The 17,246-nt window shown below is 44.7% G+C and overlaps 1 protein-coding gene across 1 annotated transcript; it reads left to right on the forward strand.

Moving 5' to 3' along the window:
- The first annotated feature begins 8,117 nt into the window (after nucleotides 1–8,117).
- On the forward strand, nucleotides 8,118–16,943 carry LOC137348842 (probable G-protein coupled receptor 139). Its single transcript, XM_068014079.1, has 3 exons — nucleotides 8,118–8,220; nucleotides 15,493–15,588; nucleotides 16,033–16,943. The coding sequence occupies exons 1-3, from the start codon at nucleotides 8,118–8,120 to the stop codon at nucleotides 16,941–16,943; spliced, it is 1,110 nt and encodes a 369-aa protein (XP_067870180.1).
- The last annotated feature ends 303 nt before the right edge of the window (nucleotides 16,944–17,246 follow it).

Here is a 17,246-nt window from a genome sequence, read left to right on the forward strand (position 1 = left end):
CGTGGCTGCAGGAATGGTGTAGGAGGGAGGGCTTCCAGTTCTTGGATAATTGGACTGCATTCTGGGGAAGATGGGACCTGTTCAAACAGGACGGGCTGCATCTGAACCAGAGGGGCACCAATATCCTGGGAGAGAGGTTTGCTAGTACTGTTCGGGAGGGTTTAAACTAGTTTGGGAGGGGGATGGGAACCGGACTTGTAGTCCAGGGACCAGTGGGTCCACTCAGAAAGACAAAGAGTGTAGTGAGGTATTGGGGAAGGTAGCACTGTCGCAGAGGACAGATGGGCATGGAGAAGGGTTAAAGTGCGTATACTTCAACGCAAGAAGCATCAGGAATAAGGTGAGTGAATTGAAGGCGTGGATGGGCACTTGGGACTACGATGTTGTGGCCATCACTGAAACGTGGATAGGTGAGGGGGAGGAATGGTTCTTGGAGGTACCTGGTTATAGATGTTTTCATAAGATTAGGAATGGTGGTAAAAGAGGTGGGGGGGTGGCATTGTTAGTTAGAAATAGTGTAACAACTGCTGAAAGAATTTTCGAGGAGGATCTGCCGACTGAGGCACTGTGGGTTGAGGTCAGGAACAGGAAAGGAGCAGTCACCTTGATGGGAGTTTTCTATCGGCCCCCCAATAGCAGCAGGGAGGTGGAAGAGCAGATTGGGAAACAGATTTTGGAAAGGAGCAGAAGTCACAGGGTAGTAATTATGGGGGATTTCAACTTCCCAAATATTGATTGGCAACTCTTTAGATCGAATAGTTTGGATGGGGTAGTGTTTGTGCAGTATGTCCAGGAAGCTTTTCTGACTCAGTATGTAGACTGCCCGACCAGAGGGGAGGCAATATTGGATTTGGTACTAGGTAATGAACCAGGGCAAGTGATAGAGCTGTTGGTGGGCGAGCACTTTGGAGATAGTGATCACAATTCTGTAGCATTCACTGTGGTAATGGAGAGGGATAGGTATGTGCAACAGGGCAAGGTTTACAATTGGGGGAAGGGTAGATATGATGCTGTCAGGCAGGAACTGAGGAGCATAAGTTGGGAGCATATGCTGGCAGGGAAGGGCACGGTCGAAATGTGGAACTTTTTCAAGGAGCAGATAGTAGGGGCCATTGATAAGCATGTCCCTGTCAGACAGGGAAGGGATGGTCATGTGAGGGAACCGTGGTTGACAAGAGAGGTTGAGAGTCTTGTTAGGAAGAAGAAGGATGCGTATATAAGGTTGAGGAAAAAGGGCACAGGCATAGCTCTGGAGGGATACAAGATGGCCAGGAAGGATCTGAAGAAAGGGATTAGGAGAGCTAAGAGAGGGCATGAAAAATGCTTGGCGGGTAGGATAAAAGAAAACCCCAAGGCCTTTTACGCGTATGTCAGAAATATGAGGATGACTAGGGGGACCGTAGGTCCGGTCAAGGACAATAGCGGGAGACTGTGTGTTGAGCCGGAAGAGATAAGTGAGGTTTTGAATGAGTACTTCTCTTCGGTATTTACGAATGAGAAGGGGTGTATTACTGAAGAGGACGGTGTGAAACAGACTGGTAAGCTCGAGGAAGTGCTCGTTAGGAGGGAAGATGTGTTGGGGTTTTTGAATAACTTGAAGATAGACAAGTCTCCCGGGCCTGACGGGGTATATCCAAGGATGTTATGGGAAGCAAGGGATGAAATTGCAGAGCCGCTGGCAATGATCTTTTCATCTTCTCTGTTGACGGGGGTGGTACCAGGTGATTGGAGGGTGGCAAATGTTGTGCCCCTGTTCAAGAAAGGAAATAGGAACAACCCTGGGAATTACAGGCCAGTTAGTCTTACTTCGGTGGTAGGCAAGTTGATGGAAAAGGTGCTGAGGGATAGGATTTCTGAGCATCTGGAAAGACACTGCTTGATTCGGGACAGTCAGCACGGTTTTGTGAGGGGTAGGTCTTGCCTCACAAGCCTGATTGAATTCTTTGAGCAGGTGACCAAGCAAGTGGATGAGGGTAAACCAGTGGATGTGGTGTACATGGATTTTAGTAAGGCATTTGATAAGGTCCCCCATGGTAGACTTATGGAGAAAGTCAGGAGGCATGGGATAGTGGGGAATGTGGCCAGTTGGATTAAGAATTGGCTAACTGATAGAAGGCAGAGAGTGGTCTTAGATGGTAAATACTCAGCCTGGAGCCCAGTTACCAGTGGCGTGCCACAGGGATCAGTTCTGGGTCCTCTCCTGTTTGTGATTTTTATTAACGACTTGGATGAGGAAGTCGAAGGGTGGGTCAGTAAATTTGCAGATGATACAAAGGTTGGTGGAGTTGTGGATACCGAGGAGGGCTATTGTCGTCTGCAAAGGGACTTGGATAGGTTGCAGTGCTGGGCTGAAAAGTGGCAGATGGAGTTTAACCCTGAAAAGTGTGAGGTCGTCCATTTTGGAAGGACAAACACGAATGCAAAATACTGGGTTAACGGTAGGGTTCTTGGGCATGTGGAGGAGCAGAGAGACCTTGGGGTCTATGTGCATAGATCGTTGAAAGTTGCAACTCAAGTGGATAGGGCTGTGAAGAAGGCATATGGGGTGTTAGCGTTCATTAGCAGAGGGATTGAATTTAAGAGCCGTGAGGTGATGATGCAGCTGTACAGGACCTTGGTAAGGCCTCATTTGGAGTACTGTGTGCAGTTCTGGTCGCCTCATTTTAGGAAGGATGTGGAAGCCTTGGAGAGGGTGCAGAGGAGATTTACCAGGATGTTGCCTGGAATGGAGAATAAGTCTTACGAGGAAAGGCTGAACATTCTAGGCCTCTTCTCATTAGAACGGAGAAGGATGAGGGGTGACATGATAGAGGTTTATAAGATGATCAGGGGAATAGATAGGGTAGACAGTCAGAAACTTTTTCCCCGGGTGGAGCAAAGCGTTACAAGGGGTCATAAATTTAAGGTGAAGGGTGGGAGATATAAGGGGGATGTCTCTTTACCCAGAGAGTGGTCGGGGCATGGAATGCCTTGCCTGGGGAAGTTGTTGAGTCAGAAACTTTAGGGACTTTCAAACGGCTTTTAGATAGGTATATGGATAAAGGAGAATGATGGGGTATAGATTAAATTGTCCTTGACAGAGGACAAAGGATCGGCACAACATCGTGGGCCGAAGGGCCTGTTCTGTGCTGTATTTTTCTATGTTCTATGGAACTTGTCTACGTTGAATGTAACCATGCTGCACTGTGCCAGACCAGACTGAATGTCACCACACCGAACTGAACTGGACTTGTTAACCATGAATGTAACTTACTGAACTGCTCCTGTCCACCTGAAGAATAACAGCAGTGTCGTGGACAGGTTCTGGCTGACTTTAATCTTGCTGAACCAGATCATCCACAATAGAATTAAATTTGCTGAACAGGACCTTTACTCAATAATTATAACCGTTTGGATCTGGATCTGGATCAGTCCGTACAGAATATAACCGTACTGAATTGGACCTGTCCACACTGAAGTCAACTATACTGAAGTGAACCTGTGCCAGACTGTATACACTAAAATAAAAGCAAAATGCTTCAGATGTTGGAATATGAAGTAAAAACAAGAATTGCTGGAAAGACTCAAAAGATCTGGCAACATCTGTGGAGAGGGAAGCAGTGTTAACGTTTCAGGTCAGTGATGTTGCCAGATCTGTTGAGTATTTACAGCATTTCTTGTTTTGATTCCGGACTGTATACAACGTGCTGGAATAAACCTGTCCATAGTGAATGCAACCGTACAGATCTGATCCTATACACACAGAATGTGACTATGTTGAACTGGTCCCGTTTACACTGAACTGAAACAAGCTGAATAGGACCTGGCCACACTAAGTGCAATGGTGCAGCATTGGACATACTCAGTCCGAATGCAATTGTGTTGAACTGGACCTATTTAATGTGATGTGGACCTGCCCACATTGAAAAGAACGGCACTGACCTGGCCAAGTCCGCACTGAAAACAATTGTGAAGAACTGGGACTGCACACAACACATGTAACCAGATTTAACTGGAGCTTTCCACACTGAATGCACAGACAGTTGTGTTAAAATGTGTGTACAGACTCAGAGGGAAGAGGAACCATGATGCATGTGACCTGTGATCACATGTACTGAATAATAATCAGAGGTGAGAAAATGGCTGCGTTTTCATTTAGGACCAGACTATCTCTGGTCAGTTATATCTCATGCTGAGACCACTTAACTCTACATTGTGGGCTTTAAACCCGATAATTCCTCGTGTACAAAGCTCACTTTCTCCATTGCAACCGATATTTAGATTTTAATTATCTTTTATGAAGAAATGTGTGTGGGATAATTGGGCACACTTTCTTTACTTCACTTTAGAGCTGTGCCGGTGCCCTTGAAAAACATTCTATTCCATTAAAACATAAACAAAAGCCTGACATCAGCTTCACTAATGTGTTTGTTTCAATTAGAGTAATTAATGAAAAAGAGAAAACCATCTAATTATCTCCCTGGAGCCTGACATCAGATATAGATATGACAATCATCAGTGTAGTACAGAACGCGCTCAGATCCTCTGATACTAATGCATGCATTACCAACAGGGCTGGTGTTTGCCATTTACTACCCCATTCTTGCAGTTACCGGGGTTCCAGGTATGTTATTTCTGGCAGTTATTTCGTGAACCATTGTTTAGCTGTGTCACTGCTGCCATTTAACCATAGTGCTTCTCCACTATGCGAATATCCCTTCTCTCATTTAATGGCTAAATTTCGCCACTTTAATGGGTTGGTTTCTACCATTTAATGCGAAAAAATATTCCCATTAACCGTATAATTTCTCCCCTTTGATGGAATAATTTTTATTCTTTAGCAGGGCAATTTGTCAATTTAACAAACTTAGTTTATCCCCATGTTATAATATTTTTTCACTTGAACCATATTAATTCTCTATTTCAACAATATAATTTATTCTCTTTGCTGAAGTAAATTTTCATCATTAATGCTGCAATTTCCCCCCTTTACCAGAATCGTTTTCTCACATTACAGGTATAATTTTTCCCATTTAACAATATACTATCTCCTCTTGACCATCCCTTTAATTATCACATTTCTCCCACTTCGCATTCGCATCTCATGATCTGAATGTAGTTCTATTGTGCTATTGTCACTGTTACAGTTGCTGAATTAACACACGGTTATCACCATGTAAATGTAGTTCTATTCTGTTATTGATACTTTAACAGTCGATTAATTTTCACACTGTTATCACAGTGTGAATTTTGTTCTATTGTGTAATTGACTGTTACTGTGAGTGAATTATCACACTGTTATCATAGTTTAAATGTAACTCTATTTTTGTATTGACACTGCACGTGAATTATCAAACTGCTTGTCCGGGTGTAAATGCAGTTCAATTGTGTTGTTGACAGTGTCAGTGTGAGTGAATTATCACACTGCATCCAGGGTGTGAATGTAGTTCTACTATGTTATAGATACTATTACTCTGGGTGAATTATCACATTGTTATCATGGTGTAAGTGTAGTTCTATTGTGTTATTGACAGTGTTACGACCGAGGCTCCACAGGTCGTGGCAAATTATTAAGTATTTCCTGCCTACAGGAAAATAGCCAAATTAAACACTTTGGTAGCCCCGAGAATATAACAGACTAAACCAGGTATCTTTAAAAACAACGAATTAACCGTTTATTAATAAACGAAATATTAAACTGCAATGAGATAAACCTCTGTCTAAAGAATTTATAACTTCTTATTTCTTAACCATAATGCACACACAGATACATTCAAAAACCAACAGCTAACCAGTTTAAAAAAATGATGTTACTTAGGAATAAATAAGTAGCGGAGTTGTAAATCTTTGAGGGTTACATTCCTGGTTGGTGAGGTGTCCTGGAGTAAAATAATCAGATGCCACTCGAAGTCTCCAGGCGAATTCGACGAACAGACCCGAAAGGATAGGCATTCAAAGTAATTCCGTTGCAGCAGGCGTCACACAGTTCTTTTAACGAGGAGTATGGCAACAGGTCTATTTGGATTTATAAATTGGTAGGTTTTCAGTAGAAACTTTGCAGGAGATTCCAACAAATACAAACAAACAACTTAACTAGCCATTCGTCAGCTTCATTTTGATCAGCGGCAGAAGTGAGAGTGTGAGCCAGGGGGCAGCTGGGAAGGTAAGTTTCACTATAAAATATTTACCTAACGATTCGGCAGCTTCTTTTTGATCAGCGGTAGCAGTGAGAGTATGAGCTGGGGGCAGCTGGAAGGTAAGTGTCACCATAAAGTACTTATCTAGCGATTCGGCAGCTTCTTTTTGATCAGCGGTAGCAGTGAGAGTGCGAGCCAGGGGGCAGCTGGGAAGGTAGGTTTCACTATAAAGTACTTACCTCGCGATTTGGCAGCTTCTTTTTGATCACCAGTAGCAGTGAGAGTGCGAGCCAGGGGGCAGGTGGGAAGGTAAGTTTCACTATAAAGTACTTACCTAGCGATTCGGCGGACGCGGACACGGGGACAGCTGGGTAAGTGAACTTATAGATTCGGGCAGTGTCTAAACCCGAAACACTACACATGTAGTGTCTCCCACCCATCCTCCTCCTCTAACCAAAAAAAAGACTCCAGTGTGGAGGGTTTGGTAAGGTAAGGATTTCCTTTATTTTTACTTAAGCTCTGTGTCAATTTAGAGCAGAGGGGATGGAAGCTAGCGCAGTTGCATGCTCCTCTTGCAGGATGTCGGAGGTAAGGGTCACCACTTGTGTCCCTGCTGACTTCACCTGTGAGAAGTGCACCCAACTCCAGCTCCTCACAGACAGTGTTAGGGAACTGGAGCTGGAGCTGGATGAACTTCGGATCATTCAGGCGGCTGAGGGGGTGAGAGAGAGCAGTTATAGGGAAGTAGTGACACCTAAGTTACAGGATAAAGGTAGCTGGGTGACCGTCAGGGGAGGGAAAGGGAATAGGCGCACAGTGTAGGGATCGCCTGTGGCCGTTCCCCTCAATAATAAGGTGACCATTTTGGATACGGTTGGGGGGGGGGGTCGAGCAACCAGGGGAAAGCCACGGCGGCCAGGTCTCTGGCACTAAGCTTGGCTCTGTGGCTCAGAAGGGAAGGGGGGAGAATAGCAGAGTGAAAGTGATAGGAGATTCAATGGTTAGAGGAACAGACAAGAGATTCTGTGGTCGCGAATGAAACTCCCGGATGGAATGTTGCCTCCCGGGTGCCAGGGTCAGGGAAGTATCGGATCGAGTCTACAGTATTCTTAAGGGGGAGGGGGAGCAGCCAGAAGTCGTGGTACACATCGGTACCAATGACATAGCTAGGAAAAGGGATGAGGACCTGAAAAGCAAATATAGGGAGTTAGATTGGAAGCTGAAATGCAGGACGAGCAGGATAGTAATCTCAGGATTGATACCAGTGCCACGTACTAGTGAGGTGACAAACAGAGAGCGAGAGCCGTTGAACACGTGGCTACAGAGCTGGTGTTGGAGGGTGGGCTTCAGATATGTGGATCATTGGGATACCTTCTGGGGAAGGTGGGACCTGTACAAGAAGGACGGGTTGTATTTGAACTGCAGGGGCACCAATATCCTGGGCGGGAAGTTTGCGAGCGCTCTTCGGGAGGGTTTAAACTAGTTTGGCAGAGGGATGGGAACAGGAGCTACGGATCAGTGGATGGGGTAGCTGTTGAACAGGCAGATACCGAGTGCAGAGAGTCTGTGAGGAAGGTTAGACAGTTGAAAGGGCAAAGTTGCCGCCTGTATGATGGGTTGAAGTGTGTCTATTTTAGCGCCAGAAGTGTCAGGAATAAGGGTGATGAACTTAGAGCATGGATCAGTACTTGGAGCTACGATGTTGTGGCCATTACGGAGACATGGATATCACAGGGGCAGGAATGGATGTTCCGGGGTTTCAAAAGGAATAGGGAGGGAGGTAAAAGAGGTTGGGGAGTGGTATTGCTAATTAGGGATAGTATCACAGCTGCAGAAAGGGAGGTCGTTGAGGAGGGTTTGTCCACTGAGTCATTATGGGTGGAAGTCAGAAAAAGGAAAGGAGCAGTCACTTTATTGGGAGTTTTCTATAGACCCCCCAATAGCAACAGAGACACGGAGGAACAGATTTGGAGGCAGATTTTGGAAAGGTGCAGAAGTAAAATGGTTGTTGTCATTGGTGACTTCAACTTCCCTAATATTGATTGGAACCTCCTGAGTGCAAATAGTTTGGATGGAGCAGTTTTTGTCAGGTGTGTCCAGGAGGGTATCCTGACTCAAGATGAATATAGGCCGACTGGAGGGGAGGCTATGTTTGATTTGCAGATCTCTCAGTGGGAGAGCATTTCGTTGATAGTGATCACAACTCCCTGACCTTTACTATAGTCATTGAGAGGGACAGGAGCAGAGGGGATGGGAAAATATTTAATTGGGGGAGGGGGAATTACAATGCTATTAGGCAGGAACTGGGGAGCATAAATTGGGAACAGATGTTCTCAGGAAAATGCACGACAGAAATGTGGAAGTTGTTTAGGGAGCACTTGCTGCGACTGCTGGATTAGTTTGTCCCGATGAGGCAAGGAAGGGATGGTAGGGTGAAGGAAGCTTGGATGACAAGAGATGTGGAACAGCTAGTCAAAAGGAAGAAGGAAGCTTACTTAAGGTTGAGGAAGCAAGGATCAGACAGGGCTCTAGAGGGTTACAAGGTAGCCAGGAAGGAATTGAAGAATGGACTTAGGAGAACTAGAAGGGGACATGAAAAGGTCTTGGCTGGTAGGATAAAGGAAAATCCCAAGGCGTTCTACACTTATGTGAGGAACAAGAGGATGGCCAGAGTGAGGGTAGGGCCGATCAGGGATAGTGGAGGGAACTTGTGCCTGGAGTTGGAGGAGGGAGGGGAGGTCCTAAATGAATACTTTGCTTCAATATTCACTCGTGAGAGGGACATGGTCGTTTGTGAGAACAACGTGAAACAGGCAGATATCCTCGAACAGGTTAATGTTAAGAGGGAGGATGTGCTGGAAATTTTGAAAGACATGAGGGCAGATACATCCCCGGGGCCAGACGGGATATACCCAAGGATATTATGGGAAGCGAGGGAAGCGATTGCCGCGCCGTTGGCGATGATCTTTGCGTCCTCACTGTCCACTTGAGTAGTACCAGATGATTGGAGGGTGGCAAGTGTTATTCCCTTGTTCAAGAAAGGGAATAGGGATAACCCTGGGAATTACAGACCAGTCAGTTTTACGTCGGTAGTGGGCAAATTAAAGGAGAGGATTCTGAGAGACAGGATTTATGATTATTTGGAAAAGCATAGTTTGATTAGAGATAGTCAGCATGGCTTTGTGAGGGGCAGGTCATGCCTCACAAGTCTTATTAAATTCTTTGAAGATGTGACAAAACACGTTGATGAAGGAAGAGCAGTGGATGTGGTGTATATGGATTTTAGCACGGCGTTTGATAAGGTTCCCCGTGGTAGGCTCTCATTCAGAAAGTAAGGAGGCATGGGATACAGGGAAAGTTGGCTGTCTGGATACAGAATTGGCTGGCCCATAGAAGACAGAGGGATGTCGTAGATGGAAAGTATTCAGCCGGGAGCTCGGTGACCAGTGGTGTTCTGCAGGGATCTGTTCAGGGACCTCTGCTCTTTGTGATTTTTATAAATGACTTGGATGAGGAAGTGGAAGGCTGGGTTAGTAAGTTTGCCGATGACACGAAGGTTAGTGGAGTTTTGGATAGTGTGGAAGGCTGTTGCAGGTTGCAACGGGACATTGACAGGATGCGGAGCTGGGCTGAGAAGTGGCAGATGGAGTTCAACTTGGAAAAGCGTGAAGTGATTCGTTTTGGAAGGTCGAATTTGAATGCAGAATACAGGCTTAAAGACAGGATTCTTGGTAGTGTGGAGGAACAGAGGGATCTTGGGGTCCATGTCCATAGATTGCTCAAATTTGCCACCCAAGTTGATAGGGTTGTTAAGAAAGCGTATGGTGTGTTGGCTTTCATTAACAAGTCGATTGAGTTTAAGAGTCGCGAGGTTATGCTGCGGCGCGACAAAGCCCTGGTTAGACCACACTTGGAATATTATGTTCAGTTCTGGTCGCCTTATTATAGGAAGGATGTGGAAGCTTTCGAGAGGGTGCAGAGGAGATTTACCAGGATGCTGCCTGGACTGGAGGGCATGTCTTACGAAGAAAGCTTGAGGGAGCTAGGGCTTTTCTCATTGGAGCAAAGAAGGATGAGAGGTGACTTGATAGAGGGGTACGAGATGATAAGAGACATAGATAGAATGGATAGCCAGAGACTTTTTCCCAGGGTGGAAAGGGCTATCACCAGGGGGCGTAATTTTAAGGTGATTGGAGGAAGGTGTCAGGGAGATGTCAGAGGTAGGTTCTTTCCACAGAGAGTGGTGGGTGTGTGGAATGCACTGCCAGCGGTGGTAGTAGAAGCAGATACAGTAGGGACATTTAAGCGACTCTTGGGTAGGTACATGGATGATAGTAGTATGAAGGGTATGTAGGTAGTTTGATCTTCGAGTAGGTTAAAGGGTCGGCACAACATCGTGGGCCGAAGGGCCTGTACTGTGCTCTACTGTTCTATGTTCGAACAAAGAGTCACTTCTGAGGCAAAGTTATCGAACAAAGAACAAAGAAAATTACAGCACACGAACAGGCCCTTCGGCCCTCCAAGCCTGCGCCGATCCAGATCCTCTATCTAAACATGTCGCCTATTTTCTAAGGGCCTGTATCTCTTTGCTTCCTGCCCATTCATGTATCTGTCCAGATACATCTTAAAAGACGCTATCGTGCCAGCGTCTACCACCTCCGCTGGCAACGCGTCCCAGGCACCCACCACCCTCTGCGTAAAGAACTTTCCACGCATATCCCCCCTAAACTTTTCCCTTTTCACTTTGAACTCGTGACCCCTACTAATTGAATCCCCCACTCTGGGAAAAAGCTTCTTGCTATCCACCCTGTCTCTACCTCTCATGATTTTGTACACCTCAATCAGGTCCCCCCTCAACCTCCATCTTTCTAATGACAATAATCCTAATCTACTCAACCTCTTTTCATAGCTAGCGCCCTCCAGGCAACATCCTGGTGAACCTCCTCTGCACCCTCTCCAAAGCAGCTACATCCTTTTGGTAATGTGGCGACCAGAACTCACGCAGTATTCCAAATGTGGCCGAACCAAAGTCTTATACAACTGTAACATGACCTGCCAACCCTTGTACTCAATACCCCGTCCGATGAAGGAAAGCATGCCGGATGCCTTCTTGACCACTCTATTGACCTGCGTTGCCACCTTCAGGGAACAATGGACCTGAACGCCCAAATCTCTCTGTACATCAATTTTCCCCAGGACTTTTCCATTTACTGTATAGTTCACTCTTGAATTGGATCTTCCAAAATGCATCACCTCGCATTTGCCCTGATTGAACTCCATCTGCCATTTCTCTGCCCAATTCTCCAATCTATCTATATTCTGCTGTATTCTCTGACAGTCCCCTTCACTATCTGCTACTCCACCAATCTTAGTGTCGTCTGCAAACTTGCTAATCAGGCCACCTATACTTTCCTCCAAATCATTTATGTATATCACAAACAACAGTGGTCCCAGCACGGATCCCTGTGGAACACCACTGGTCACACGTCTCCATTTTGAGAAACTCCCTTCCACTGCTACTCTCTGTCTCCTGTTGCCCAGCCAGTTCTTTATCCACCTAGCTAGTACACTTTGGACCCCATACGACTTCACTTTCTCCATCAGCCTACCATGGGGAACCTTATCAAACGCCTTACTGAAGTCCATGTGTATGACATCTACAGCCCTTCCCTCATCAATCAGCTTTGTCACTTCCTCAAAGAATTCTATTAAGTTGGTAAGACATGACCTTCCCTGCACAAAACCATGTTTCCTATCACTGATAAGCCCATTTTCTTCCAAATGGAAATAGATCCTATCCCGCAGTATCTTCTCCAGCACCTTCCCTACTACTGACGTCAGGCTCACCGGTCTATAATTATCTGGATTATCCCTGTTGCCCTTCTTAAACAAGGGGACAATATTAGCAATTCTCCAGTCCTCCGGGACCTCACCCGTGTTTAAGGATGCTGCAAAGATATCTGTTAAGGCCCCAGCTATTTCCTCTCTCGCTTCCCTCAGTAACCTGAGATAGATCATATCCGTACCTGGGGACTTGTACACCTTAATGCCCTTTAGAATACCCAACACTTCCTCCCTCCTTATGCCGACTTGACCTAGAGTAATCAAACATCTGTCCCTAACCTTAACATCCGCCATGTCCCTCTCCTCGGTGAATACCGATACAAAGTACTCATTTAGAATCTCATCCATTTTCTCTGACACTGCGCATAACTTTCCTCCTTTGTCCTTGAGTGGGCCAATCCTTTCTCTAGTTACCCTCTTGCTCCTTATATATGAATAAATGGCTTTGGGATTTTCCTTAACCCTGTTTGCTTAAGATATTTCATGGCCCCTTTTAGCCCTCTTAATTCCTCATTTCAGATTGGTCCTACATTCCCGCTATTCTTTCAAAGCTTCGTCTTTCTTCCATCTCCTAGACCTTATTTCTGCTTCCTTTTTCCTCTTAGCTAGTCTCACAATTTCACCTGTTATCCATGGTTCCCTAATCTTACCATTTCTATCCCTCATTTTCACAGTAACATGTCTCTCCTGCACGCTAATCAACCTCTCTTTAAAAGCCTCCCACATATCAAATGTGGCTTTACCTTCACAGAGCTGCTCCCAATCTACATTCCCCAGCTCCTGCCGAATTTTGGCATGGTTGGCCTTCCCCCAATTTAGCATTCTTCCTTTAGGACCACTCTCGTCTTTGTCCATGAGTACTCTAAAACGTATGGAATTGTGATCACTATTCGCAAAGTAGTCCCCTACTGAAACTTCAACCACCTGGCCGGGCTCATTCCCCAACACCAGGTCCAGTATAGCCCCTTCCCGAGTTGGACTATTTACATACTGCTCTAGAAAACCCTCCTGGATGCTCCTTACAAATTCTGCTCCATCTAGACCTCTAACACTAAGTGAATCTCAGTCAATGTTGGGAAAATTAAAATCTCCTATCACCATCACCCTGTTGCTCCTACATCTTTCCATAATCTGTTTACATATTTGTACCTCTATCTCACGCTCACTGTTGGGAGGCCTGTAGTACAGCCCCAACATTGTTACCGCACCCTTCCTATTTCTGAGTTCTGCCCATATTGCCTCACTGCTCGAGTCCTCCTTAGTGCACTCCTTCAGCACAGCTGTGATATCCTCTTTGACCAGTAATGCAACTCCTCCACCCCTTTTACCTCCCTCTCTATCCCGCCTGAAGCATCGATATCCTGGGATATTTAGTTGCCAATCATGCCCTTCCCTCAACCAAGTCTCAGTAATAGCAGTAACATCATACTGCCAGGTACTAATCCAAGCCCAAAGTTCATCTGCCTTACCTACTACACTTCTTGCATTAAAACAAATGCACCCCAGACCACCAGTCCCTTTGCACTCATCATCTGCTCCCTGCCTACTCTTCCCCTTTGTCACACTGACTTCATTATCTAGTTCCTTACAGGCTTTAGTTACTACCTCCTTCCTGTCCACTGACCTCTTCATTTGGTTCCCATCTCCCTGCCACATTAGTTTAAACCCTCCCCAACAGCATTAGCAAAAGCACCCCCAAGGACATTGGTTCCAGTCCGGCCCAGGTGTAGACCGTCCAATTTTTATCTTAGGGTTTGGAAGGAAAAAATGAATTTGCTACCTCCAACAATACGAATGCTCCTTTCCAGAGATTGCCCCCCCCTCCCCACTGTTTAGGCAATAACACAGCCTGTAGGAATGTAGATTTTCTTCTAAGAGAGGGAGAGAGATCCTGAGTATTTGCAGCACTTTGTCTTTTATTTTCAGAGAATCTTTCTTCAGTGGACATGCTTCACGAGACTCCAGATCTGACATTTTTTAGCTAATCTTTTGACACAGTCAAAAGTTACAGCATGCCATACGACCTCCTCTCTCTCCTGTTGTTACCTGCAAAGAACAAACGAACAAAGAACAGTACAGCACAGGAACAGGCCATTCGGCCTTCCAAGCCTGCGCTGATCTTGATGCCTGCCTAAATTAAAATCTTCTGCACTTCCGGGGCCCATATCCCTCTATTCCCTTCCTATTCATGTATTTGTCAAGATTGGAAACAAGTGCCCTTAGTTTTTAAAGGCACGCCGTTTTCAACTCATTCTAAAAGGCACACTGTTTTTAATCAGAGGAGAGAAAATAACAGTTCCATGACAACAGTGTTACTCTTCGTGAATTGTCATACTGTTACCATTTTTTAAATATAATTCTATTGTGTTTTTGACAGTGTCACTGTGGGTGAATTATCAACTGTTATAATGGTGTAAATGTAGTTCTATTGTCGTTTTAATATTTACTGATAGTGAGTTATCAACCTATTATCGCAGTCTAATGCAGATCAATTGTGCTATTGACTTTGAAAGTGACAGAGACATTCCAAAAATGATTCATTTATTGAGAGTAGTGAACTATTGAGCAATTCCCCACTGAATATAGTGAATTAATTTATTGAAGGAAATGATCAAACTTCGAGTTGTTGACAGAAATGTAAGCAATGTAAAAGTAGGCATTTTATGAACGATCTGTATTCGCCCTAAACTCACAGAACACAATCGTTCTGACCTGAGTCTCTAACTCGCATGGTTCCCCTCGGTTCTCTTATTCCACATCAGCTGCTGGTAACTATTCTACATGACCACAGCTGCGATAGGACTATCCTTCTGCTCCTTGCAACCGGGAAAATCCCAGGCTGTTCCCGTCTTCACTCTGTTCTCCAAATTGAGTGAGGAGGTGTAACTGGTGCCATCTGGGGCGATAAGTTTTAATTTCAGTATCCACTATTGGACTAAGCGCTAATCTTATCTAGCAAAAGCACAGTTCAGCACTGAGAAATGAGTGCTGCATCGTCAGAACGTCCTTTCCCCGAATGAGGCACAGTGGCGCAGTGGTTAGCATCGCAGCCCAGCGACCCGGGTTCAATTCTGGGTACTGCCTGTGTGGAGTTTGCAAGTTCTCCCTGTGTCTGCATGGGTTTACTCCGGGTGCTCCGGTTTCCTCCCACATGCCAAAGAATTGCGGGTTGATAAGTAAATTAGCCATTAGCAATTGCCCCTAGTATAGGTAGGTGGTAGGGAAATATAGGGATAGGTGGGGATGTGGTAGGAATATGGGATTAGTGTAGGATTAGTATAAATGGGTGGTTGATGGTCGGCACAGACTCGGTGGGCCGAAGGGCCTGTTTCAGCGCTGTATCTCCAAATTAAAAAAATAAAATACCACATTATCTGTCAGTTCTAGTTGTTCAGATCTATACTGGAGATCCCCGGTGACGATCAGCAGAAGTGCTGAAGTTATCACTGCGTCCTCACCAACATACCTCCTCAAAATTAGAAAACGTGAATTGTTTGTTCACTCCTCCCTGTTTGACGATCCTTTTGAGCAGATTTACTGCCCAAATTTTCCAACAGTGAATACTTTTACAACAATTCATCGAATGAGGACGTTTATGATGCTCAGCAGAAAATAATCCATTTTAAATGTAAGTTCATTTTTCCCTACCTACTTGTTCGTTTCCATCCTTAATGTATTTTGTTGTATTATTCACCCTCTTAAATATTTCCTGTAATCAGTTATTATTATGTAGTTTTCTTCCCTATTTGCTGTTCTCCCGTTAATGTTGATGGATTTCTGATGCCTCGCTGATCTCTGATATGTTTCTTTATTTTGTTTTGTATTCCAATGTCATTAGCATGACTTTTTAAAAATCTGGATGATTACTTTGCACGCAGAAACAGAAGAGATGGGACCATTTCCAACTCAGGATCACGTGTCAAAGCTGCAATTTTCGCCCAGAGTTCTCTCAAAGGGATGATTTTGTTGGGAGTTGGATCTGCAGCTGCCCTGTTCTTGGTCTGTCTCTCACGCATAAACTCTTGCTATTTTTCTTTTTATTTATCAGTCTCTCAATCTCTCTCTTGTACAGCTAACCTGGCAGTGATTGTGATCCTGTGCCGAGGAAGATGTGGTCTGTCCAGATGTATTACTTACTACCTAGTGTCCATGGCCATGACGGATCTCCTGGTCATTATCACTGCTGTGATATTAAACCGAATTGTTACTAATTATTTGCCATTCAGTTTCCTGAGCATCACACCAGTATATGGTCTCCGTGTCGCCCTGAACTTTGCAGCCATTGATAGTTCTGTCTGGTTCACGGTTGTTTTCACGTTTGATCGCTTTATGGCCATTTGTTGCAATAAGCTGAAAATGAAATATTGCTCCAAGAAAACAGCGGCAAGGGTTATAGGAACGGTCTGTATACTGACCTGCTTAAATAATACCTTTGTGTATTTTATATGTGAACCTGTGTATATAGTTAACAGCATACCCTGGTTCTGCAGCATAAAATTAACTTATTATACATCACCTGCATGGGTCACATTTGACTGGCTTCACCGTATTTTAAACCCTTGTCTCCCATTCATTCTGATTTTACTGCTTAATGCTCTGACCATCAGACACATTCTAGCAGCCAGTAGAGCTCGCAGGAGACTCCGAGCCCATAGTAATGGAAAGACTCAGAGTGACCCAGAGACAGAAAAGCGGAGAAACTCCATTGTTTTACTCTTCTGTGTCTCTTGCAGTTTCATCCTGTTATATTTGTTACAGCTTGTGTCTTTCCTCTACGTCCGAATTTTGAGCATTAGTTATTTCTCTGGTTCCAATTTCAACGAATCAAATTATGTTCTGGAGGAAAGCGGATATATGCTTCAGTTTTTGAGTTCTTGCATCAATCCTTTCATTTATGTCGGGACCCAAAGTCAATTCAGAGTCGAGTTAAAGAAAGGAATGAAATATCCAATGAGTCTAATTGTTAAATTATTTCAACGATGAAAACAATAAAATCCAGCATAAATTGCACATTATAGTCCATCCTTTATTATTCTTGTCCATGTCACACACGGTCTCCACTTCCTGGTACAATTATCCACTGTGTGATTTAAAAAAATATATATAATGAATACTGCATCACCGCGCAGTTCAGTGTTGCAACATATTCTCAGTTTGTTTCCTGTTCTCCTTCTCGCGCTGGCTCAGGCCTGGTGCAGTGCCACTAGCTCCGAGGGCCCAGAGTATCTTTGCATTCATTTGGGAGACAAAAATGCTGATCCCTGATCTGTTATTGGAAACCAAACA

The sequence above is a fragment of the Heterodontus francisci genome, chromosome 34 (assembly GCF_036365525.1).
Source record: "Heterodontus francisci isolate sHetFra1 chromosome 34, sHetFra1.hap1, whole genome shotgun sequence".
Taxonomy (NCBI): domain Eukaryota; kingdom Metazoa; phylum Chordata; class Chondrichthyes; order Heterodontiformes; family Heterodontidae; genus Heterodontus; species Heterodontus francisci.